General features: G+C 43.7%; 2 protein-coding genes across 2 annotated transcripts in view; one reads left to right on the top strand and one right to left on the bottom strand.

Moving 5' to 3' along the window:
- Positions 1-16627, top strand: part of mbd2 (methyl-CpG binding domain protein 2) — a 62722-nt gene extending 46095 nt beyond the window's left edge. The window contains exons 5-9 of the mRNA XM_030742467.1: positions 164-304; positions 1298-1388; positions 1467-1644; positions 8425-8552; positions 15950-16627. Of these exons, the coding sequence (XP_030598327.1) occupies positions 164-304; positions 1298-1388; positions 1467-1644; positions 8425-8542 (528 nt within the window). The 3' untranslated portion in view covers positions 8543-8552; positions 15950-16627. The remainder of the gene's footprint in view (positions 1-163; positions 305-1297; positions 1389-1466; positions 1645-8424; positions 8553-15949) is intronic.
- Positions 16628-21123: 4496 nt separating this feature from the next.
- LOC115789188 (lysozyme C-like) lies at positions 21124-23908 on the bottom strand. Its single transcript, XM_030742469.1, has 4 exons — positions 23616-23908; positions 22307-22465; positions 21395-21470; positions 21124-21312 (listed from the first exon to the last, which is right to left on the bottom strand). The coding sequence occupies exons 1-4, from the start codon at positions 23740-23742 to the stop codon at positions 21246-21248; spliced, it is 429 nt and encodes a 142-aa protein (XP_030598329.1). The 5' UTR covers positions 23743-23908; the 3' UTR covers positions 21124-21245.

The following is a 23908-nucleotide window of genomic DNA, read 5'->3' as shown; positions in this document are numbered from 1 at the left end:
TTAAGCTTAAATCAAACTCACACACACAGGCAGGTAAACAGGAGTTGAAAGGAAGAAAGAAACAGGAAGGAAGGAAGGAAGGGAGGGCGGGGGGGAACTCAGGTAGGAACTCAGGAAGCAAAAGAAGCCGTCCAACACTTGGACTTGTATCTGTCTCCTGCAGGGAGGGAAACCAGACCTGAACACAGCCCTGCCCATCAGACAGACGGCGTCCATCTTTAAACAGCCCGTTACCAAGGTTACAAGTCACCCCGGAAACAAGGTGAAGACAGACCTGCAGAGAGCGATCGAACAGCCCAAACAGGTAAGACGCTGAAACACTCACATGCATTCAGGTAAGAAGGTGAGGTCAGCCTGTTGCATAAGAGATGAGCGTGAGGAGGAGGAGGAGGAGGAGGAGGAGAGTGTAATGACGACTGGAACCACTAGAGGGTGCTGAGGTACCAAGGGAGGGAGGAGGGAGAGAAATATGTTGAGGACAATGATATCGTTAATGAAAGATGATAAAATATGCATTTCAGCCCCACGGTTCTTCTATTATAAGATTTTAATTTGGGTTTGCAGACTAGATGAAAATGATCTCGTACCCTGCTCCTAAACAGGTGGCTGGCAGTAACAGGTCAGCATCCGTCAGGCTGCCTGCAACACGTTTGGAGTTAGAGTCACATTTACCCCTTAATATGGAATATTTACCTATATAAACATTTTTTAACAGAAGAGGAGCCAGTCTTTCTGGTCCGCCTCAGCTCTGATGGGGCCTCGGCAGAAAGCGGACCGTCAGGCCTTTACTGCTTTACGTGACCTCCGAAGACGTCTTGTCACCATGCTGAGAATAACTAATCGATGATCCTGTTAACATCCTCCAGGTCTCCGGCGACGGTTAGGGGAACACCCAAATGAACCTCAAACCTCAAACAGAAACAAACTGTGAGACTGCGATGAATCTCTGAGCATTTGATAGGCAACATTCTGGTTTCTGAACATTTGACTCAGCATGCGGTTAAAACTCAACCCTGACCCTACGCAGGTCACCCCAGCTTAATCTCTTAACACCCACCAAGCTGCCGGGGAGTAGGATCAGGGTTAGGTTGCACTTTAGCCTCACGCTGAGTCAAGTGTACAGAATATAGAAGATGATACGTTAAAATCAGGTTTCCCAGATTCATCTTGGCCTTATAGGGGAATTTGTGAGCCTAATTATTTAAAATGGATTATATATGAGAGTGCCCCAAAATTAACAAGCAAAACTAATCAGGTGATCGGATAATCAGCTGTCTGTCTGTCTGTCTGTCTGCAGCTGTTTTGGGAGAAGAGGTTGAAAGGTCTCCGGTCATCAGATGTCACAGAGCAGGTCCTGCGCACCATGGACCTGCCCAAAGGACTGCAGAGTAGGTCTCCAACATCACCCTGAACAGAACCCACACACTAAGCTCAAGTGTTGACCTCTGACCTCTCTCTTTGGACAGGCGTCGGTCCAGACGCGAGCGACGACACTCTGCTGTCGGCCATCGCCAGCGCTCTGCACATGAGCTCCGCTCCGATCACGGGACAGACGTCCGTGGCTGCCGAGAAGAACCCGGCGATCTGGCTCAACACGTCGCAGCCGCTCTGCAAGGCCTTCACCGTCACCGACGAGCACATCCGGTGAGACGCGCGGCCCTTAGACGGGCTTTATTCCCGCTCAGATCTCAGCACGTGTCTCTGCCTCTGACGTGAGCTCCGGAAGCCGTGCTAAGATGCTAATGTTTGTGCCAGCGCTCTGAGAAACCCAGCTCTGAGGATTAATTTGGAGCAGGGATTTTCATATTGTGAGGTGAAAGGGACAATCAGCGCACACACAGACACACAGCTTAAGAAGGCAATTAAGGCACTTTAAAGCCCTCAGTGTCCTGTTGCTGCATTTTGAGCTGTAGTTAGTGCTTCTTGTGAGTCACAACTAATCAGAGTACAAAGACACGATACACAGTGTGAGTTACACTTTCCAAGGATATCATTATCTCTGAGCAAACAAACATCCATAAACATCTATGCTTCAAGCTGCAGGACCTGTTTAAGAAACAAAGAATCAAAGTAATTCAGTGGTTTGTGCAGAACCTTTCACAGAGAAACTTCATTTATCTGTTTTCTTCCACTTACCTGATGCTGAGTTTGATTAGATATGATTTTATATATATATATATATATATATATTAGGGGTGGGACTCGATTAAAAAAATTAATCGAATTAATTACAAGCTTTGTAATTAATTAATCGAAATTAATCGCATTTTAATCGCATTTCAATATTTGACATAAGAAATATTAATTTAAGTTTAGTTGATGAATGAATCAATATACATAAGCTTAAACTTCAAAATGTTGTTTATTTTCCCACCAGTCTACTACACAGACCAATGAAGGGTGGAAGTGCTCCTGTGATAAGCAAACACCTGAAACTAAAGTTAAGCATCATAACTGGATAGTTTTATTCAACATTAATGTCTCACTTAATATAGTTGGAAATTAATCATTCTCTCAGCTGTATTCCTTGATGTTGAAATGTGTTATGCTTGTTTTAACAGCTTATTTGAATTAAAGACTTAAAATTAAACCACAAAAAGGAGAAAAAGTTCGTTCTCCGTTTAACAGCTGCTTTTACACAGCTGTGCTTCGCACTCACGGTTGCTAGGCGACATGAGCTACGCAGAGGTGATGGCAGCTGATATGAAGGCTAGCTGCTCACTTCCGGCCTTTGTGGTGTTCGTGGGCTGCGAAAGACGTGGGCCGGGTCCTTCGCAGGATGCGGCCCCTAATTTGGACATTGTGCATCGATATAATCTGTATGCCGGGAACTCGTGCACTGAGAAACGTTCCACGGTGCAAAGTGCGATTAAAATGCGTTAAAATTTTTAACGCGTTAATTTCCCCATAATTAATTAATCAAAATTAACGCGTTAAAGTCCCACCCCTAATATATATATATATATATATATATATATATGCATGCAGATAAGAGGCCTCGCGATCAGATGCCTGAACATGGAGGAGCAGCAGCTCTGCTCCTGCCTCTGAGCAGCCACCAAAAACCTGCTGAGGTGTCACAGACTCCTAATCAAAGCTGAGCTTTGGTTAAAAGCAGCAAACATGGGTGCTGTTTACTGGGCTAAATCTGACCTGCCAGTCATCAGGTCATAACCCTCTGAGGTATCATAGATGGTAACCATAATGTACCCTAACCAAATATCTCAGAGAAAGGCAAAAATGACCCTTTTTTTTGGCTGTGTGTCAGTTAGATCCATGTTTTTGTTTGTGTCCTGGTTTCCATGACTCAGGACAATAAATAAATAAAGACATGCTGCTGAGGGTTAGCGTGGCGGCCATCACCGATGATGACTTCGGCCTCAGAGGGTGGAAACAAAACATCCTGTTATCAATAAAATGAGTTGAAAAGTAGACGGACGTCTGAACCTTTGACCTTTACACCATTCGTTTGAACCTGTAACATCCAAGCAGACTGGCTCTGTTTATCTGGGCCAAAGTAAACAATCTTTATTACTGTATATGAGAATCAATAGAGCTGCCCCTCATCACACCTCTGAGTGTGACGAGCGTTTCCTCCTCTGCGCCGTCTCTGAATGATGAAGCCGTTCTCAGTGGCGATTTATTTTGTGCTTCTGTGAACTTGGAAAACTGTTGTCCTTGAACTTTTGTACTCGTGGGAATATTTGAAGAAATTTTAAGTGCTGCAAGTGGTTTAAAAAAAACTCTATCAACCTTTGATTTATGCACGCTGGGATCCACTCTTCTTACCATCGTGTTGCCTTCTTACAAAAGCTGTAATAAAAATGTTTCCCATTCAGTCTCATCCAGCTCAGCATGACCAGCTGCTGATTTTAACTGCTTATCTGACTTTTCATGACTCTTTAGATCGTCTTTTACCATTTATCATAACCAAAAATGTTATTTGTGTCCTCCATAGCTGCACATGGCTCAGATAGATTAATTCAAACTATGGATCTTTATTGGAAGAGTAAAGATGCAGGCTGTAAGCTTTTGAAGCTAACTCCACATGATTTCTCAACGGTGGCTTTTTGGCTGTCGTCCTAAAGAAAGTAGTGTATTAATATTAGTGTACTAATAATTTTCTGTACTCCAGGCGAGATGGGACATCGGGTCTTCTGATTTGAGTTTAGTCTGTCTTGTTTGGTGTTGGCTTTGAGTGCTTGATGTTGTTTATCTGGGAGGTGAAGCAGTTTTTAATCCCAGTTTATAATCCGGTTGCTGTCTCATTCTTTCATCCTCCTTTCTGGAATTTAAGAGTCCTGTCTTACCAGCCCTGTGCCCCGAGTCCCCATAAACCACAGAGAGATACTGCAGACTGACAGCAGGGGGCACCGTGGGGATGCACACCACCTGACTGTGTGTGTGTGTGTGTGTGTGTGTGTGTGTGTGTCCAGTGGAGAACAGAAATACTCAAATACTTGATGAGACTTTCACTTCCTGTACTTCTTTCCACACCTCGCTTCCTCTCCTCTCTCCTTCTCTATCTCCATCCTTCCTCTCTTGGACTGGAAGTGGCTTCACTTCTGTCCTCGGATGTTCTGGGTCTCTGACCGGTCCCTGCTGCACGATGCCTCTGCCTTCGTGCTTTACTGTAGAGACGGTATCTGAAGGTGTTAAACTGACAGTACTTGGAGTCCAGATAACATTTTTCCTGATTTCATGATTCCTTTTAGTGCACTTTGGGAAGCTCCCAGTAGGGTCTGTCTGCAGTATAATCCTGAGCCATGATTTCTCCAGGTTTTCAGTCAGAGGTGGACTCCAGTTAAATTATGGACACATCTCCAGACATGCAAACAGTGCTCTGAATATTTTCTGGATCCACTGTATCAGCCCAGTGATGTTTGCTCGGTTAGGCAGTGATGGCGTTTGAGGGGCGGAGCTGTGTTTTGTTTGTTATCAAAGAAAAATATAATTTCTCACTCCTTCTAGCTTCTGATAAAAACCTAAAGGATTTCTATCGCCCTGCTGGATGAGACAGATGAGGGCCGATGACTGATGCATGCTGGGTAAAGGGAATAATCAGTTGTAGGGACAGGGGAGGATGAGATGGTGATGAGAGAGGAGACAAATGATGAGAGATGAGGAGAAATGAAGCACGAAGGGAGTTGGAGGAGGGGAGGAAGAAAAGAAACCACATTGGTAATTTCACACCAAACATACGATTCAATTTAATATCCAACTGTCTTGGAACAAAAAATGTTCACGGTCTCCAAAACACCAGCCCGGTTATCTGCTCAGAATGAGCTGCTGTGAGAGGACGAGGATGTTGGCATTTAAGCTGCAGGTCATCATTACCTCCATCATTGCCCTGAAGTGGCTCCGTCTACGGCACGCTGAACGCTGCAGCTCCGTTAGCGTCTGCCTCAGGTTGGCTCCAAAGATGAGGCCGTCCCCGTAGACTCCCAAGTTTAACCGTCCACGTTTACAGCCTGCTACAAAAAAAACCCCTTGACCGCCATATTTGACCTTCCACACCAACTACACCAACGGTGGTTTTTCTAAACTCATCAGTCTGGATGTTGGTGAGGCTTAAAGTTGCTGCTCTGACGGGTGGATGGTGACGCTGAGCTGGAGCTCCGTTTGTGCTGTTGGAGCCATTTTTAATGCATTAATGTGACAAATAAAAAGACTGCAGTTAATCGTACTAACGAACCATCAATTTTGTTGAACAAAATTATTTTGTTACTGTTAATTAGCACTAATTACCAGGTGTGTCTGACTGACACAGATACCTGCTAACAGTCTAGCTAGCATTAGCTGATAGTTCGAAGCAGGTCTGAGTGGTTTTTGAGTGACACGATGAGCGTCTATAAGGACTGTTTTGTAGGCCGGTTGCTGGGGGCGTGTTTGTCCTGCACAGACCGTGGATGGGACGCCAGGGCTTCCTGATTTATGAGGACATCAGCTCTCTTCTGTCCTCTTTGCTTTGAATGCCTGCAGGCTCGATGTAGCCTAATTTATCTGGAAAGCGAAGCAGCTCATTTTACACTTTATAATCCTGCTGCTGCTCTCCGCCCTCGTCTGTCCTGCCAGGTGACCAGAGTCCCCATAAACCACAAAGGCAGTTACTGCAGTCTGACAGCAGGAGGCACTGTGGGGACACACATGTACTGACTGTGTGTGTGTGTGTGTGTGTGTGTGTGTGTGTCCAGTGGAAAACAGTGGGGAGAACAGCTGGCTGAAGCCATTACAGCAGAATCACTCGAATGCATCACACGATCCTTCCCTCCCATCTTCTCTCCTCCTTTTTCTTCCTGTTTTCTCCTCACCTCTTTACTCCTTTTCCATTTTTAATCCTTTAATTATATTTTCTTTGTTACTCTATCGTCCACTTCTTCTTTCCTTTCGTATTGTTTCATTCTTCTTTTCTTTATTGGCTCCATCCTTCCTATGCTGCATCCTCTTCCTCCTCTTCTTTTGTTTTCCCACCTTCATCTTTCATTCCTTTCCATTTCCACCCCTCCTCCTCCTTTTTCCTCTGTCTCCTCTCCTCTTCTATTTCCTCCATCCCTCCAGCCTTCCTTCCACTCCTCCTCCTCCTCCTCTTCCTCCTTTTCTTATCTCTCCCCTCCATTAATTTCCAATTCTCTCCCTCTTACCTCCTCTTTCTTCCTCTCTCTCTCGCTCTTCAGCTGAATGTGCTTGTCATCCTAAATCACTCTCATTCCTCTCCTCTCCCTCCTCCTCTTCATCATTCCTCCACCTCTTCCTCCTGTGGCACACAGGCCCACATGTCTGTTTTTTTAAATTCCCACTTTCTCATTTTTTTTTCAGTCTATCCACCTTTTCTTTCTCTTTTTGCCACATTTTTCCATTTTTAATTACTGCTTGGAAAATGAGTCTGTGTCCAGACTGACACGGTTCCTCAGATTTCTCTCAGACTCATTAATCCAGATTCAGTCTCAGATGTTCAGGTGAGGCCAGTGTTGGTAAAGGATGCTTCAGCACAGAGACACCAGCTTACACAGTAGCTTTAAAGCAGCTTTGAATGTGGCTACATAATATCTTCATTTTGATAAAATAAGTTGAATATTTTAGGTGAGAATGAGTTAAAAACGTTTAATCCCAACAGTGTTTGTGCATAAAAGTGATGAATATAGGAGGTTAGATGTTCAGTGATGATCTTTGGCCTGTGTCTGATCAGCTTCCTGAAGCTGGAAATGAGAAGTGGACGTTTTAATGGAAGCGTACATCCTCGTGCTTTATGTAAAAATGGAGGGTGTGTTCAGGAAGTCATGAAGTATTCTGGCTGTAGTGTTTATGTTGGGTGAAATTCTACTTTGATTAGTTAAGGAAAAGCACAGGGACAGCGCAGCCTCACTGCCTGCCACACAGTAATATCACAGCCTGCTTCCTTCTGGTGCGTTCAGACCGTAGATGGCATAAAAGATGGCTGTGACTGCCACATTGACCCGCTGGTGTGTGAAGTACTGCTGAAGCCTTGAGATGAGCGTTTCCACCGTCGCCATCTTGATGTTTTAAATCCAGATGTGATGATAGAGGGGCGGCTGTGACTCAGTGATGGGTCAGCCACAAGCTGTTTGTCAGTGAGCTGATCCTGGATAACTTTCTGAAACTACAGTGACCTAAAGTTACATAATGGACACGATGTTTCATTCAGCGTGACAGGAAATGAACAGCTGAGTGTCTGTGTCAGCTGGAGTGAGTCTACACAGACTGAATGGAACGGCTTCATGTGAAGACAAACACTGAGGACCAAAATCAACCTCGTGTCACATTCAGTAAGACTTGCATTGGCAACTGAGACCATAAACTCACCTTGCAGTGCTCACAAATCAGCTGAGCCTGTGGCCGTTTTCTCATAGACGTCTGTGCACCTAGAAACCTCTGCAGCCACGCAAGTCACCCCCTGCTGGCTGATAAAAAGAATGCATGTTTGAGGCACATTGGTTTCACTTTTATCTTTTATATTCAGCTCTTGACACAAACTACAAAGTTGAGATAAATCTAATGAAATCATGCAAAAAAAAAAACTGACCAATAAAAACAAACAAAACCCTCCAAAAAACTGATCAGACCTGATCTGTGCGTCCAGTTACCTGACCCTATTAAAGACACCAGTCTTTTATTGTTCACACATCTGACAGAGAAAATCAGAAGTGTTTACTCTCATTCATTTTAATGTCAGATGATTTATTGTTGTATTAAGATTTAGTGCTTCAGGTGCAGGTTTAGTCTGCAGGCTCTGATACATTTGCACTGATTAATAAAGTTGCTTCAGGTTTGTTTTTTACAAAAATAGTCTGGATGTTAAATTAAAACTGTCAGGGGAAACCAGCAGGCTGTGGAATAAGAATTGTAATAAAGATATCTTAATAGAAAAAGACTTATGTGTGTGTGTGTGTGTGTGTGTGTGTGTAGGGAGCAGGAAATGAAAGTGTACCAGGCCAGGAGGAGTCTGGAGGAAGCGCTGATGGCCGACGGTTTGGCGCGGGCTGCTGAAAACACCCGAGAGCTGCTCGAGGGGAAGAAGGCCTGAAGACAGACAGGTGAGAAATGAGCACTAACGGGTTAAAGATGCCGTCTCCAGAATTAGCTGCAGGTAAGACTGTTGTAACGGCAACTCAGCCTACCTTCCAGGCTTGCAGGTTAAGGTTAGAAACTGAATAAGAGAAGCAGAGGTGAACGATCGCTGAGAGACGGGAAACAAAGTTGCCATGAAGTGATGAACAGACTCCGAAAAGCCGTCACCGCTCATTGCTGTGAGCAGCTGCTGCAGCTTCTAGTTAGGTTTTGATGACCTCTGGTGGCAGCGTGAAGAAGTGCACGTGGAAAGTGTTACTGTTAGATGGGGTAAAAGTTGGTCTTTTGTAACCATCATCAGTTCCTGACCAAGTTTCGAGTCAGTGAGTGAAAGCCTCCTGCTGCTGTTTATCCACACAGATACCTTTGGTTTGCAGATGTGGAGATCTCTACCTCTTTTTGAATATAACTTTATTTCCCCTGAACAACATTCAGCTTAGCAAACTGCAGTCAGTGCTGAGATTTCTCACATGACCTCTTGCACATATTGCTTGAGAGTTGTCCGCCATATTGGACACGATACAACCAGGGGTTGGAGGCTGCCGGCTCGCACTGGGTGGGATTCAAAGAAGGTGCTGCAGGCGCACCTGTAATTGAAGCACCATATAAACAGTGAAGGAAACCTTTGGATATCTGTGATGTGACTGAGTCCAAGTGACTGTGCTTTGAATATTAGCCACATATGTCCGGCTTTCTTATCTTTTCTGCCATCTCCGCCGTTCCTAGCTTGCTGTTTAGCAGCCGGTCACTGCATCGATTACCACCGTACCTGCTGACCACGCCCCCAGAGCGCACATTCAGGAGGGAACGCTGCGTGTTGTTAGCCATTTGTGTACTGCGGATTTTTCAATCAGACGCCTCTGGACTTTACCAATCATTTTCCCATTTTTTCTCTTCAGCTCTCAGCATGGCCACAGTTCACCTATCTCCCCATGTTTGTTTGTTTTGTCCTCTTGGATGGGTGTTCTGTTAACTGTAATTGCCCCATTGTGGGATCAATAAAGTATCATCATCATTTTCCCGGCGACTGCCATCAACCTCACAACCTGTCGGGAAATACTTTCCAGAGGGTTGCAGAGCGGTCTCTGAGCCTGTGTGGCTGCAGTCTTTTTTATTTGATTCTACATTATCACTGTGACTGTCACACGTCCAAAATCATGAGTAAATTAAGTCATGTGGTTAGTGGTCACACGTTTGTGCGTCAGTTTGTGTCACATGTTACAGATCATGTTTTTTTTCTGTTTATTTGCACAAATATGCAACAACACAACTGACAAAAACTGCGAGAGGCTTTTAAAAGTTATTTTACTCTGTGCTGCAGTACATATATGTGATCAACCAGGCAAACACACACCCCGAGGATCCAGGAACAAACAAACTACACAACACGAATCAAACAGGAATAATGTGTAACCTTTAAACATCTGGAATGATGCAGAACCTCCTCTGTGTGTGTGTGTGTGTGTGTGTGTGTGTGTGTGTGTGTGTGTGTGTGTGTGTGTGTGTGTGTGTGTGTGTGTGTGTGTTCAGTGAGACTTGTTGTGAATGCTGATGAGATTCTCAGTGTCTGATTGAAACGCGGCTTTGCAGCAGCGTAGCTGTGTGAGTGTGTGTGTGTGTGTGTGTGTGAGCGTGTGTGTGTGTGTGATTGATGGTCTGTGGGGTCGTGTGTGTGTGTTAGTGGTTAATGCGTGTGCTGTATTACAGTTTGTTTGGTTATTGCTTGTGTTTCACTCTGTGGAGCCTGTAAACAAAAGCAGATTAAAAACATTTACTTTCAGAAGTTCTCATCCATCCATCATCTCGCTTGTTTCTCGGCTGCTTATCCAGGTCAGGGTCGCCGGGGTAACGGGACGGCTCAGCAGATTAGAGGCTGCTGAACAGGTTTTTGCTGCAGTTTCAGACCTTAAAGGGTTTTTGTCCAAGAAGGAGACTCATCTGATGACTGCAGTCTGGTCAGTTAAACTTTGGTGCGACTTCGTGGCTTAAAACTTGAGTGCAGTTTGTCCTGAGGGTGGCGCTAAAGATGGTGTTTCTGCTTCTACAGCAGCTGTAGCAAAATAAATGTAACAAAGAAAACAAACCTCTTATCAAACACCAAAGCAGACTAATCCCAGGCCTTAAACACGTCCGTACAGCGGCAGCATTAAAGGCTGCTGCAGCTCGTGGGTCTGAAGAATGAAGCCAATGTGGAGGTGACTTAAAACTGCTTTGTTTTTAATGGCCACCAGGGGGCGACTTCAGGTTCCGTAGAAGTGGGGAAAGTGCTCCTGAGCTTGACCTCTAAGCACGTTCCTGATGTGTCGGTGTTTTCGTGTCAGCCAGTGGGTGACATCAGGGTAGTTACAGCCATCTTTTATCCTGTCTGTGGTCCCTGCAGCAGTCCTACTGCTGCATTGACTGTTACCTGCATTATTCGCGCACTGGTGCAATCCAACGTGACACTGACTTCCTGTTTGGGAGCTGCAGGTTAAAGACAGGCTGATCTGACACCGTGCTCTCACCTGCACCTCTGACAGGACTGCAGCACGTGTGTGTGTAAATCACCCAGCCGAGCTTTCCAGCGTTAGCTGTTCGCTTAGCTCTCAACCTTCTACCTGCACCTGCATGGTGATGGCTGTGAAGTCGAGGCTTTAAATTGCCACAGACCAATCAGTGAAGGTCTACAGTGGCTGCGTGCACATGTTCACAGTCTGTGGTGCAAATGCTGCAGTTTCACTGGTTGGGCTCTGTGCAGCTAGAGCATCAGCATCACAGTGCTCTTCTGTCCTGCACTCGTGTTACAGTGCTTTTGTAGACATGTCATGATATGTCTGCCAGGATTTATGTGTTGTTAATGGAGGCTGCCTGTGTGTGTGTGTGTGTGTGTGTGTGTGTGTGTGTGTGTGTGTGTGTGTGTGTGTGTGTGTGTGTGTGTGTGTGTGTGCTGATGCTTCCACTAAAAGCTGGCAGATAAGGAGGCTTTTTTTTATCACATTTGTTTTCTATGGAGGCAAAATTGTCCATTAATGCAGATTTATGCAGATTGGCTGGATGGAAGTCGTTTGGGCGAAAAGAGCCACTGAGAGTCGAGGAGTGATTACTAATGGGTTTTTATAGCTGGACCAGCGAGAGGGGGTGCAGTGGGCAGCGTGTGTGTGTGTTTCTGCTTCAGAGCTGTTGAAACAAGCCTTTTAAATCTTTGTCGAATCCTCACTGTTTGCTTTGCTTCCTGCTGCTCTGACTCTTATTTGCAGCATCCTGCTAATTTATTTATGTTGGTTTTCTGGCTGAGTTGGCTTCTGCCATTCTCCATCTTTTATGCGGCTCTTTCTATTCTGCATGGAAACATGGTACACTAGGTGGCAATCACTCGTGTTGTGGTGCCATGAGTGATGGGGGAACACGTCTAACGCCCTCTTTTTTTTCTTTAAATCTCATCAGTTCTCATTAGCAGGTGTTGCTCTAAGTTGCAGTAGTACTTGTACCACAGCGGCTGTAACTCCTCAAAGTTCAAACTCTTCAGAAAAATACACAAGTACAGGCAGATACCAGTACCAGTACTGTAGTAGAAATCAGATTCCATGCACGAGTACGTTTTCTAATGATTTGGTTATTTAAACTGAATTGAGCTCTCTGCTCTCCGGTGGGCGGCCTCGTTCATGAAGACACTTTATCTGCAAGCATGAGAGTCCCACACAGACGCTCACACATCATCGTAGCAGCCGCTGGATGTTCCCAACAAAAATATATAAATGAACTAAGTCACACCCACCATTCACCCATGTTAAAGTTTTCACCACCGTCTCACCAATCATGCAGTCCTTGATTTTGAGTTTTGACATCAGTCCACTCCTATTTAATTTAATTTTATGTCTTTTAAGTTGAAGTGGAATTTGTCAAAAATTTCTGAGTGATCCTCCTCATTTATGATTTCTGTGTGTAAACAGAATAAAGGGGTAAAATAAAGTGTTCCTTCTGAGAGCCTCCACCTTCCTCCACTCAGAGCTCTCCCACAGACATGAAGCTGAGATCATCTCCTCACATGAGGAGGAAGAGGAGTTCTCTGAATGTCGAACTGTTCCTTTAAAATGTGCAGACTGCTGTTTTTATCTGATCGAGACTAAAGATTCACTCTGCTGACTGAGGAAAGACTGTGACCCACACACACACACACACACACACACACAGCGCCTCTCTCTTTCTCTCTGTGTGTGTGTGTGTGTGTGTGTGTGTGTGGATATTAGCTGTGTATCTTGTAATTTGCAGAGGAGCTGATTCAGACTCCTGCAGCATTTTTCAGCTGCTGGTAATTAGTGCATGTTGAGACACAGAATTATCTGCTTCAGAGTCATTCATGAGGCTGATAACCGCTGAGTGTGTGTGCGTGTGCGCTGTCAGTTAGCTGAATTGCCTCGATTAAGCAGCAGATTATCGGGATTTTCTAATTATTAGGGAGTAATTAAGACTGAGTCGAGGATTATCAGACCGAAACATGGAAACAGTGAAGGGAGAAAGCATTCGCGCACATTAATACTCAGACAGTAAAACAAAGAAACACTAACACAACAAAGACTTCATCATCAAGTCTGGATTTAGCAACACAAGTCTTGAAGTCTCTGGAGCTTGAAAAAAGGCGACTGGACTTCTTTTTGTTTCTTGAAGACGTTTCACCTCTCATCCGAAAGGCTTCTTCAGTTCTCAACCAAATGGTGGAGAGACCCAGGTATTTAAACCCCTGTGGGCGTAGTCCCATGGAGGTGGTTATGACCCTCTATTGATCATGTGCTTGAACACATGTGCCCAGGTGTGAAGGGGGCGTGGGTCATATTTAATCAGTGGTTTCAGTTGAAACCAATTTAGGACTTTGCTCCATTGTTTCCTGTGGCCTATTGAGGTCACTGGAACAAAGGTGTGAATGGGGGTTGAGACGTCTGGGAAGGGAGCTCAGGACAGCACTGTAAGCGGGGGAAAGTTGGTGACGTAATCCACCTCCTCTGTTCAATGATGGTTGTTCACAGTGGACATAGATGGCTTCTTTCACTCCTCTTTCAAACCATCTGTTTTCCCTGTCCAAAATGTGAACATTGGCATCCTCAAAAGAGTGCCCTTTTTCCTTCAGATGCAGATGTACTGCTGAATCTTGTCCTGTCGAGTGTTCACGCACATGATCAATAGAGGGTCATAACCACCTCCAGGGGACTACGCCCACAGGGGTTTAAATACCTGGGTCTCTCCACCATTTGGTTGAGAACTGAAGAAGCCTTTCGGATGAGAGGTGAAACGTCTTCAAGAAACAAAAAGAAGTCCAGTCGCCTTTTTTCAAGCTCCAGAGACTACTATGACCTGGATAACTGAGAATCTACACAGACACAAGTCTTGAAGGAGTCACAATGGCACAGGAAGGGACCGTGAATAAAACGCTTACCTGTGGGGTGGTAGGTTCAGTCACAGGTGGGGGGGTGGAAGGTACAATGAAGCTTTTAAACAGATAATTATAAACTGCAGAGTGAAGGGTAAAAGATTGGACTCAAAACTGTAGAAACATTACAAATGGGAAGACGGAGGGAATCCAAATGGTGCTGTCAGTTTAAATTGGGACAAATGTAATCAAATTACCCTCTAACAGCCTAATGGTACAAGCTCCAAATATTCTGCATTTAAATGGTGACCAGTATAGGGCTGAGAGTGGGAGGAATGGGGGGGGGTTTAAACACACCTCAATGAATGACAAATTGCATGACGAAGGAATCAAATGGCACAATTAAATATTAAATCAGAAGGTAAAGGGGGGCAACTACAATGGCAGATAAATAATTGAGGATGGTAATTAGCAGGATGACTAAAGTTAGAGCTCAAAGCTGCACAATGAAAGCAGCAAGAGGGATTCAGAAGAGATTTATGGTGGAAAATAGAAAATGAAGGAGGAAAACGCCACAGTTACAGATTAAAAATGGCTGCATTGGACATTTGAAACAGGAACCAGTTTATTTAGGATTTGGGAACGTGGGGATTCAGAATGGCACATTAAAGATGAAAATTTGGAAAGTGAGGGGTCAGCAGTCCGGAGGAAACATTTCCTTCTTTGTTCTCTTGATTGTGATGTTTTTAATGTGCCATCATTTGTTTTAAACACGAGTTAACATGACGGAGGAGGAGGAGGAAATGTTTGATATCACTCCTGCTCCCCTGCTGCCTGAACGCTTCACTCTGATGTTTTATGTATAATTAAAATGTTTTCAGAGGGCCTCCGCAGACAAGCGGTCCTAATTGTAGCTCCACCCTCCTCATTAATGCAGCAGGGGGGAGGAGGAGGTGGCGAGGGGTTAATGGAGAAGCTAATGATTAGCATGGAAGCTCAGTGCATTAATTGGATATTTTTGTGTGTCCAGAGGCGAATGTGTCTCGTTCTGCAGGAGGAGGCAGAAACACAGCAGTTTGTTTTGGGGGTTTTATTAAGATGAACTTAACGAGTCAATTTGAGTTTTATAGACGAAGGAGGTGGGCGGTGGAGTTTTATTCAGAGGTCTCTGCAGGAAGCCTCACACAATGTTAGATATCAGTGTTCATTAATGCACACACACACACGAGCTTCTGTGTGTGAGCACAGTTTTAATACCACGATTCACCCCGGAAATATCTTCTTTTCCTCAGAGCTGGACAAAGGAAGTCAGACGGTCATATAAAGTAAAATAAGCTCATCTCCATAATCACAAGTTAAAATGTATCTGAAACAAACGGCACCATCCAAAGGCTTGAAGCTCGGGGTCAGAGTGAGCAGCAAAGCCCCATCACAGGAAAAGGGCTGTTACAACATTTTTTAGTTGATCCAGGATCTCTGCTTCAGCCTCGGTGCAGTTTCCCCGATGATCACCAACTAATATAAATTCTTATTTTCATCAAACAGTTCACAGCTTTGTGCTGTAAGCACTGATCCTAACACGGAGCAGCTGTTCGGTGACCTTGTATCCAGTGTGAGGTCTTTACTGACTGTCAAACACGCCGAGGCTGCAGCTGAGAGAAGCAAACCTAAAACTGCCTTTTAAAGATTAATTTAATAAAATGCTCATTTATGATCAGTCTGATACTCCCTAATGATCGAGCTCTGATACTGATAATCTGTTAACCTACAGTTTCTCTCCAGGGTTCAAATAAGCTGAACTTTATCAATATCGCAGCTCTTTTTGAGTCTTATTGACCAAAGTGTTTGAAACGCAGTGTTGATATTAAACTGCTGGACGGTCTCACATCGCTGCGTTCTGTGTGACCGCTTCATATTTTTCTAAAATGATTGTGTTTATTCCTCCTTTGTAAATCAGAACTGTGAACTGTCCTGTTATCAGGATGAATAACTCTTCTTCTTCTTCTCTCTGTGTCTCTCCAGAGTTCCTCTGTTCACCAGTCTCAGGGTTATCTTCATCTTCATCTTCATCTAAATGCATTCAGCGAACCAAAAACCTCCCACAGACCCAAACAGACCCCCCCGCTCCGATCTGTTGTTTCTGTGGACGATTCCCTCAAACTTCCTCTTCAGGACTTTTTTTTTTTTTAACTGGACATTTGTAAACATCTGGAAGCAGTGATTTTTTTACCTTTTTTCCAGATTCCCAGCAGCAGCAGCAGTGAAAGCAATAATCCCAACAATACCAGCAACAGATCCTTCAGCCTCGGAGGCCACAGCAGCAATAAGTGGAGTCTGAAGCCTTTAAATCCTCTCTGTGCAAACTTTACAACATGCATTTATCTGATCACAGTTTCTCTTTTTATTATGAAGCAGATGAAATAATAATAAAACCAGAGATTGTCCTTCAGAACTCCCTCACAAAGACCCAAAGTCAGGCTGCAAACTGCTGGACGGCTTCTGCTGACTCTAACTTTGATTTTTCGCTCTGATGATTTTGGTTGTTTTGTGGTGTCATATGTCAGCTTCAGGGGTTTTAATTAATTAATGAGAATTTACATGAATATGAAATAGAACAATTGCTTATTTAAAGACAAATTTTATACCTTCTGAGAACGTATGTGTACATTTCCTGTACTGGAATAAATGATTATATTCGCAGTCACGCTTCTTTTATTTTTCTCTGACGCTGATTTTTCCCCAAACTGAGGCTGAAGAAATCAGAGATGTGGCTCAAAGTGGGCTGAAGGAAGTTTATATAGAAGTTCTCTGACTGCCAGGAATGATGGGATAAGCCTCCATAAATCCCAGTGTCCCGAGAAGACTGAAACTGTAGTTGCTGCTGAAGGGACTTTGGCTGTGTGGGGTTATCGGTGTAAACTGAAGACCCAAACCTAACCAGGTTCAGTGCCACCCCCCCGGCCTCTCAGTGAGGAGTTGATCTGTGGGGGGGACCGTTGTCTCCAGGCAGAGCCGGGAGCATCGAGGTGCAGAGGCCTGCAGAGCAGGAAATGCTGTTATGAAGAAACTCTTGGATAAGACGTCTCTGGTGGAGCTCGAAGAAAAGTGATCAGCAGGTAGTTTGTTTGTCAGTTAGCTGGCACAAACTGTTCCCGGTCCAGCTGTTGGGAGTCTGTGTGGTTGTGTTGGTGTGTGTGTGTGTGTGTGGTGTTTGTGTGTTAAAGATGGACTGAGACAAACCAGCCTGCCAGCTCTGCCCTCATTTGCATCTGCTAATGGCTCCATGATGCCGGTTTCTGATCACCGCAACCACACATTTAAAATCCCGCTTCGGTGCCAGATGCTCCTCTCTCTCTGCCTCGTTCAGGGATTCCTGTTTCCATCCTGTGACGGCAGCTCCGTCCGTGCTCTGCATGAGAAAACCCCGGCCGAGGTTCGACTGGGGGCAGGAAGCTGCCAGCAGGATGGTGATTTCAGTCGTGATGAAGCTGGATTTATGCTCAAACTTCGCAAACACGAGCATCGCTCTGCTGCTGTGACACGCAGAAAGCTGGCTGCAGACTTCTGCTCCCATTCAGACTCGAGAGCACTTCATTCAGAGATGCTACAACACACACAGGGCTGGATGTCATGAACAGACTGAGAGTTTGAGGAGCTCTTTGAGAACATGAAGGTATAAAAACTTCATATACAGAGAAAGTTTAACACATGCAGAGTTTTGTAGAGGAGCTGCTGAGTGCTGTGACTGCAGGCCTCAGGGATGAAAACAAAATGGTAACAAAAAAGCTAATTTTTGTGTTCATGGACAGTCAGGATACAGTCAGCACAACTTGAGTATAGCGTACTTCAATAAGAAGTATTGAAGTATTTTAGTAGTATAAATACCTGTTCCATTCTGCTGTGAGCAGTAAAGTGATCACTGACCAAATATGAACTTTTTATCTCTTTAAAAATATTCATATTCACCGAGCAGCACGACTCAGTGAATATGAATATGACAGCTGGGGTGTCCTCCTGCATGTTGGGAGAAGTGTGAGCACAAAGACGAGAGAGGTTGCAGCTTATATGTTGCATATTTCATGAATCTGAGCATAAGCCTGACTTTACGAGCGTGCAGAGGCTTTATCAGCGTTTTCAGACTTAAAGCAGCCGTTTCCTCTGGAATCAAAGGAACAAAAAGACACAATAATAAACAAGAAAAAGGCTCCAGTGCTGATGAGAGCTGCAGAGCATAATTATCAGCGTATTTGTCACTATGAGCGACCCCTTTCACATACACAAATTAATTTTTTTGCATTTATAACATATGAATATTCATGAGCGCAGCTGTAAGGATGTAAGGTGAGGGGTCAAAAAATCCATTATATCAATACAAACAATTTGTGTGTGTGTGTCTTTGTGCAGTCATCATTGGTGCAGCCTAACTGTAGTTTATGGGAAATAAACAGCAGCATTCAAAAAATTCAAACATCTTTAACTGCAGTTAAATTATCATCATCCCAGTTCAGCTCAGTTCAGGTTTGTTTACATGGCGCTCAAATCCCCACCGTGGCCATCTGAAGGTGCTGAAACCTCCATCAGCTACAGAGCTTCAACATAAACGATGAACTCAGTGTGATGTTTGTCAGCCAAGCATCACTGACAGGAGTGAAGTCACTGTGTTTACTCTTCAGCTCTGTGAAATCATGACTTCTGAAAACCAGACTTATTGAAATGTTTCTGTCTGTCGACTGTAGCTGGAAAAGTAGGAAGCGGGCCTCTTAAATCAGCTCTTGGTTTGTGAAATCTGCCTTTGAATGATCAAACTGGACCTTTTTTCTGTCCCTATCTTAGTTTTTTAAACCAGATGAGCCGAGCCGGGTGACTGAAAGAGCAGGGACACACTGTGTGGTGGTGACATGTCAGTCACAAGGTACCCAAGAACCCAAGAGCTACATCTCAGGTTCTGCAGGCCTCAGACAGTATCTTAAATGTTAAAGTTCATGACAGCACAATTTGGAAAGAAACAAGCATGTTGTATGTTGTTTGGAAGGGTTGCGAGGAGAAGGCCTCTGCTCTCTAAGAAGAACAGGGCAGCACTACTTTGGCTCGCCAACCAACCACAAGACTGCTGGAAAAGATGAGACCAAAGCAGAGAAAACTGCACCAACACCTCATACCAAGAGTCGAGCGCGGTGGTGGAGAGGTGATGATTTGGGCTTGTTTGGCAGCCACACAGCCTGGGCACCTTTCAGTCCCTGAGTCGACAACAAACTTCTTTATATATCAAAGTATTTTAGGGTCACATGTCAGCTTGGCCCAAATCAGGTCACGTAACAGGACACTGATCTCAAGCACAGCAGCAAATCTCCAGCAGAAGGGCTGCAAACGAGAAGAATCGAGATGTTACAATCATCCAAAGTCCAGACCTTCAACTGACTAAAATGCTGTGGCAGGACCTTCAGGGAGCTGCGCACAACCTCAAACACCGCAACAAACTGAAAGAGTGGGCTGAACTTCCACCACAACACTGTGAGAGATGGATGAAGTCATCAGTGTTAATTTTGTTGACGAAATATTTTCCTCAGTTTTAAATAAAAACTACCTAAAAGGAAAAAAAACGATGATTAAATTAATTAATTGACTTTCATCAAGGAGTGAAAACGAGACAAAAATGCTTGTCGGGGACGACATCCAATCAGAACTTATTTAATTTTGTGACAGGGTGGGACAAGTTAGGAAAACATCCAATCAAACGCACAGATACACAAATTTGCTCTAAACCCAGGAAGACCAAACTAGCCTGTGATTGGTCGTTCCTTCCGATAGAACTAAGTGATGTAACCAATGTCAGCAGGGAGAAAGAGAAGAGCCGATGTATGGACGCATTTGTCCTTTGACGTTGTGACAAACAAAACGATGTGTAAACCATGTGGGGCGACTATCTCGGGTAAAAACAGACAAATCTTAAACGACATCTGCAAACCAGTCACCCAGATCTCCATGCAAAGGTCAGCATTTTAATGTCATGCAGGGTAAAGTGTTTTTCCCAGTTTGTGTTCAGAGAAAATCTCCACACCGCGGTGGATTAGCCTTTATAATCTTAGTCCTGAACACTGCCCTGTACCTTTCAGAGCGTCCTGCTGTAAAACGCTCCGATTATCTCAGTGAGGTGGTGTTAATGATCAGGTGTGTGGGAAGCAGGTGAAACGCTAATGTTAATATTATTAATAATATTCCCTAACTTTGAATAAATGTTTAATTTTGTGTAAGTGTGTATAATGACTAATTGAAGGGAACTGGAGAAAAAGCATTTACATTTTACACCCTTTATATTTTAGTCTAAATCGACTGTAGATTTAGTGACTATATTCTTACCATAATTTGTCGACTAAAACTAAAACTGTTCAGATGACTAAATTATGCCTAAATCTAAATCAAAATCTGCTGAAGTTCTACAAGCTGCAGTCATTCAGATTCCTGACTGTGACCATTTATTATACACAGCATGGGACCATAAATTTACAAAATACTCATGTTGAGTTAAGGAAGACTTTAAACTGGTGAACGAGAACATAAACACATTAAGGCTCTTTCTCATAGACTTTTTAAAATTTGAACTTCTTTTTGCCGCCGGCAGAGTCAAAGTTTGAGGTGCTTGGTGTGACTTCACTTCTCAGACTCGGAGGTTGTGTTAAAGTTACGTCCTAATGCTTCCAAACATGATGGCAAACTTTCTTCACCTTCACTGACTGGGTCAAACAACCTGAACAATGTAACTTATGATTTTTTTACATCAGAAAATCATTTTGAAAATGAGCGCGTGTTAACATGATCACGTTCCCTTCTGAATGTCAGTCAGATTTTATTACCAAAATAAAATGAGAATGAATGAATGAAAACAAACAGCAGGTGGCGCTAATTTTCTAATCTGTGCCATTAATCCAGAATAAGAGACAGCCAGATATAATTAAAAGGACTCCAGCTGAAAAATAATGTAAGAAATATGGTGAAAAAAGGAATCAGATCATCACTGATAACCCTGACCTCTCTGAGAAAGGCAAGAGGGACTTTTTGGAAAAACTCTAGATAGTGTTTGATTTGTGTCAGCTGCAGGTATTATGCTCTTGTTTGATTGTAAAGACTTAGATCAGCATAGATTAGTATTGGGGTTGGGTTAGGGTTAAAACCTAGAAATAAATCAAACACACTGAAAGTTTAGATTTTAACTGAGTTTATTAGTTAGAGCAGCTCGCTGTTCTGCAGCTCAGAGATAGTTTAAATGCTTCAGGAGAAGATGAGGACATTTCATCATGTCAGTGAGACCCTCCTGCGTTGGTTAAAGACCACATCCGTCCAAATAGGGCCTGAGATCACGGCCATCGCAGTGATTAAGCCAGCCATACCTGAAACCACAAGGATCACCTTCACATGTGAACATCAGGCCAGTGAAAGCAGCAGTTTGAGGATCATGTGATCTGTTCTCACCAGGCTCTGATGCCTTGTTCCAAAACGATGCGCTTGGCACATTTGATTGCTACGGTGACATCATCACTCAAAAGCTCTGTTATGATCATTTTAAAAAAGTGGAGATTAAGGTCCAACAAGTACAACACGAATCCACACACAAACAGTGATGTTAATGAAGCACCTTTGGTACAAGGACGAGGTGTGTTCAGAATATGTTCAGCATTGTACTGATCTCAGATCAGGAAGCAGGATTCTCAGTGGGTTGAGGGCAGTTCCTGCAGTCCTGTAGATGCTACGATGAGCTGAACGCAAACTAAAATCTTTAATTGGTTCCCATTTTTATAGAAAGGACCAAAATGTTTTCAGAAGTTAATATTAACATAAATATTTTTGTCCCTGTTACAGTACAGAAGGTTACCAGTAGTTATTCTGTAGTTAGTGACTAGTATTCACACACGGTGGAGCAGGAAACATCTGCTCAGTTAACCCTCATCAGTGATGATCTCCAACCCTCTGAGATTAGATTGTCACGACTTTGCAGAACAATCAGGGGACCAAAATAATAATTATCACGTGCCTCCAAAACTATTTACATTTGTTCTGAAAACTCTGACCCCATATTTCTCCCAAAGATAGGGTCAGACCGGGGTCATCATCAGGTGATGTTTCCACAGACCTCAGCTCGGTAACATCAGTGAAATAACCCTGGCCCGAGGGCAAAAATATCACACTCATTTTAATTCATAGACCAGGTAAACCCCAATCTGATCTCTAGTGGGCTGGACCTGTATAACTTTTACGTAATGATTGATAGAAAACGTGACGTTTTTAATACTGATGAAGTTCTTTTCACGGCACGACCCGATCTTAAAGCTTAGCGTCGTTCAGGCTACAACAAGACCTGAGAATAAGACCCGGCTCATCACTGACCGCTGCAGTTGATGTTGCATCCATTTTTTGAAGACATGATTTGGTCATTGCACCACCAGTAGCTATTAATCTGAAAGATGCCAAAATCAGTGGATCCATCGTTGTTGTGGTGTTTCGCCATCGTGTTGTAGCTCGACTCCCATTTGGTCAGGCAGACCCCTGCAGACGAAACACAAGAGACGACACACCTGAAACCCAGACTTCAGGTATTAAAGCAACACTTTCTCACTCACACACGTTTCTGTTGTTATATTATAAAAACAGGCTGATGCTGTGTGTTTTTCTAACAGCTATGCTTTCACTGCACTCGCGGTGTGTTTGGGATCATTGCCACACTGAAAAATGAAGCACGACAATCAGAGGCTTCCAGATGGTATTGCATGTCAAAATCTGACTGTTTTTATTTTTATTTCAATGTTTTGTTCATAATTCCATCGGTTTTGATAAGATCTCCAACACCACCAGCTGAAGAGTGGCTGTCAAGAAGCTCTTCCTGACAGCCACCCTTCCATTTCTGATGAGGCTTCAGCGAACGGCAGATGAATCCACTGATTATATTTTCTTCCTGTCAAACTGTTACTTTTTGTAAATTTAATTAAAGTAATGGGAACAAATTATATGTTTTGCAGCAGGCTGATAGTAACAAAGTGTCTAAAGACACAATTTAAAACTGGTTCTTTTCTAAGTTGTCTGTTATGTGTAGGCACAACACTGGTTCATCCCCTGAGTTGAGTGCCTTTTTATGGTTGAATGACTTATAGGTCAGTGTGAAAAAAAGCCCCATTCCTAACATGGTCAGGTACGAGGACTGTCTGAACATGAGTGAAAAAGCAGCCGATGTCCAAAGAAGAACTTTGAAAGAACCTCAGAAAGACTGGAGAACGACTGCTGAAGACCACTTAGAGATTACAAGGAAGTCCTGGGAAGCAAAATATAAAGAAATGAGACTTTTGGACAGCACTGTAGTTTCTTTCAGGTCGACTCCATGAAGTGCAAACAGCATACGTGACAGTGAGTCATCAACTGGGTCATCATTGAACCACTCAGTGACAGAGTTAGTGCTGCATTTTAGCCACATCCTGAAGGAGGATAGCTTCAGAAACTTGAACATATTTGCTTACATGCATTTCTGGCTTTACAGTTTTCTGGTATATAATTTCCATTTGGTTATGCCAAACAGGCAAAACTTCCATATACAGGGTCGATATGAACATAACCCTCAACAGTGGATGTGAAGTCATTTTGCATTGGTTGGTCTTTAGGTTTCTTAATAAAGCAAACATGTGCAGACTGACAGGTTCATACTCACAGTCAGCCAGGCTGACATTACGGTAGCCGTCCATCCCACGTGCCTTCAGCGTGCGCGCCCATTCACAGCGCTGGAAGGTTTTAGCGCTGGCTGCAGCCACCAAAAGCACAAATATTAGACTTCTCATGATGGCGTCTCTGTTGGTCTGAATGCTTCCACGGCTGCTGCTGAATCTCCTGGTTTGTCGAAAGAGCTCGGCTGAAAATGCTGAGACTGTCTGGGTTCAGATAAGAGGACCTAAATGCATAACGTAAGGCATGAGTTACGTAAAAGCAAACAGCAAGCAATAGTGG

Source organism: Archocentrus centrarchus, chromosome 12 (genome assembly GCF_007364275.1).
Source record: "Archocentrus centrarchus isolate MPI-CPG fArcCen1 chromosome 12, fArcCen1, whole genome shotgun sequence".
In the NCBI taxonomy this organism is placed as follows: domain Eukaryota; kingdom Metazoa; phylum Chordata; class Actinopteri; order Cichliformes; family Cichlidae; genus Archocentrus; species Archocentrus centrarchus.
Note: the sequence above shows the minus strand (reverse complement) of the source record. Positions and strands in the feature narration are given on the sequence as shown.

Coding starts and splice junctions, on each gene's coding strand:
- LOC115789188 (XM_030742469.1), bottom strand. CDS start 23,742: ATGAGAAGTCTAATATTTGTGCTTTTGGTGGCTGCAGCCAGCGCTAAA. Junction 22,466..23,615: donor TAATGTCAGCCTGGCTGACT/GTGAGTATGAAC, acceptor TTTCGTCTGCAG/GGGTCTGCCTGACCAAATGG. Junction 21,471..22,306: donor ATGCAACATCAACTGCAGCG/GTCAGTGATGAG, acceptor TGATCATAACAG/AGCTTTTGAGTGATGATGTC.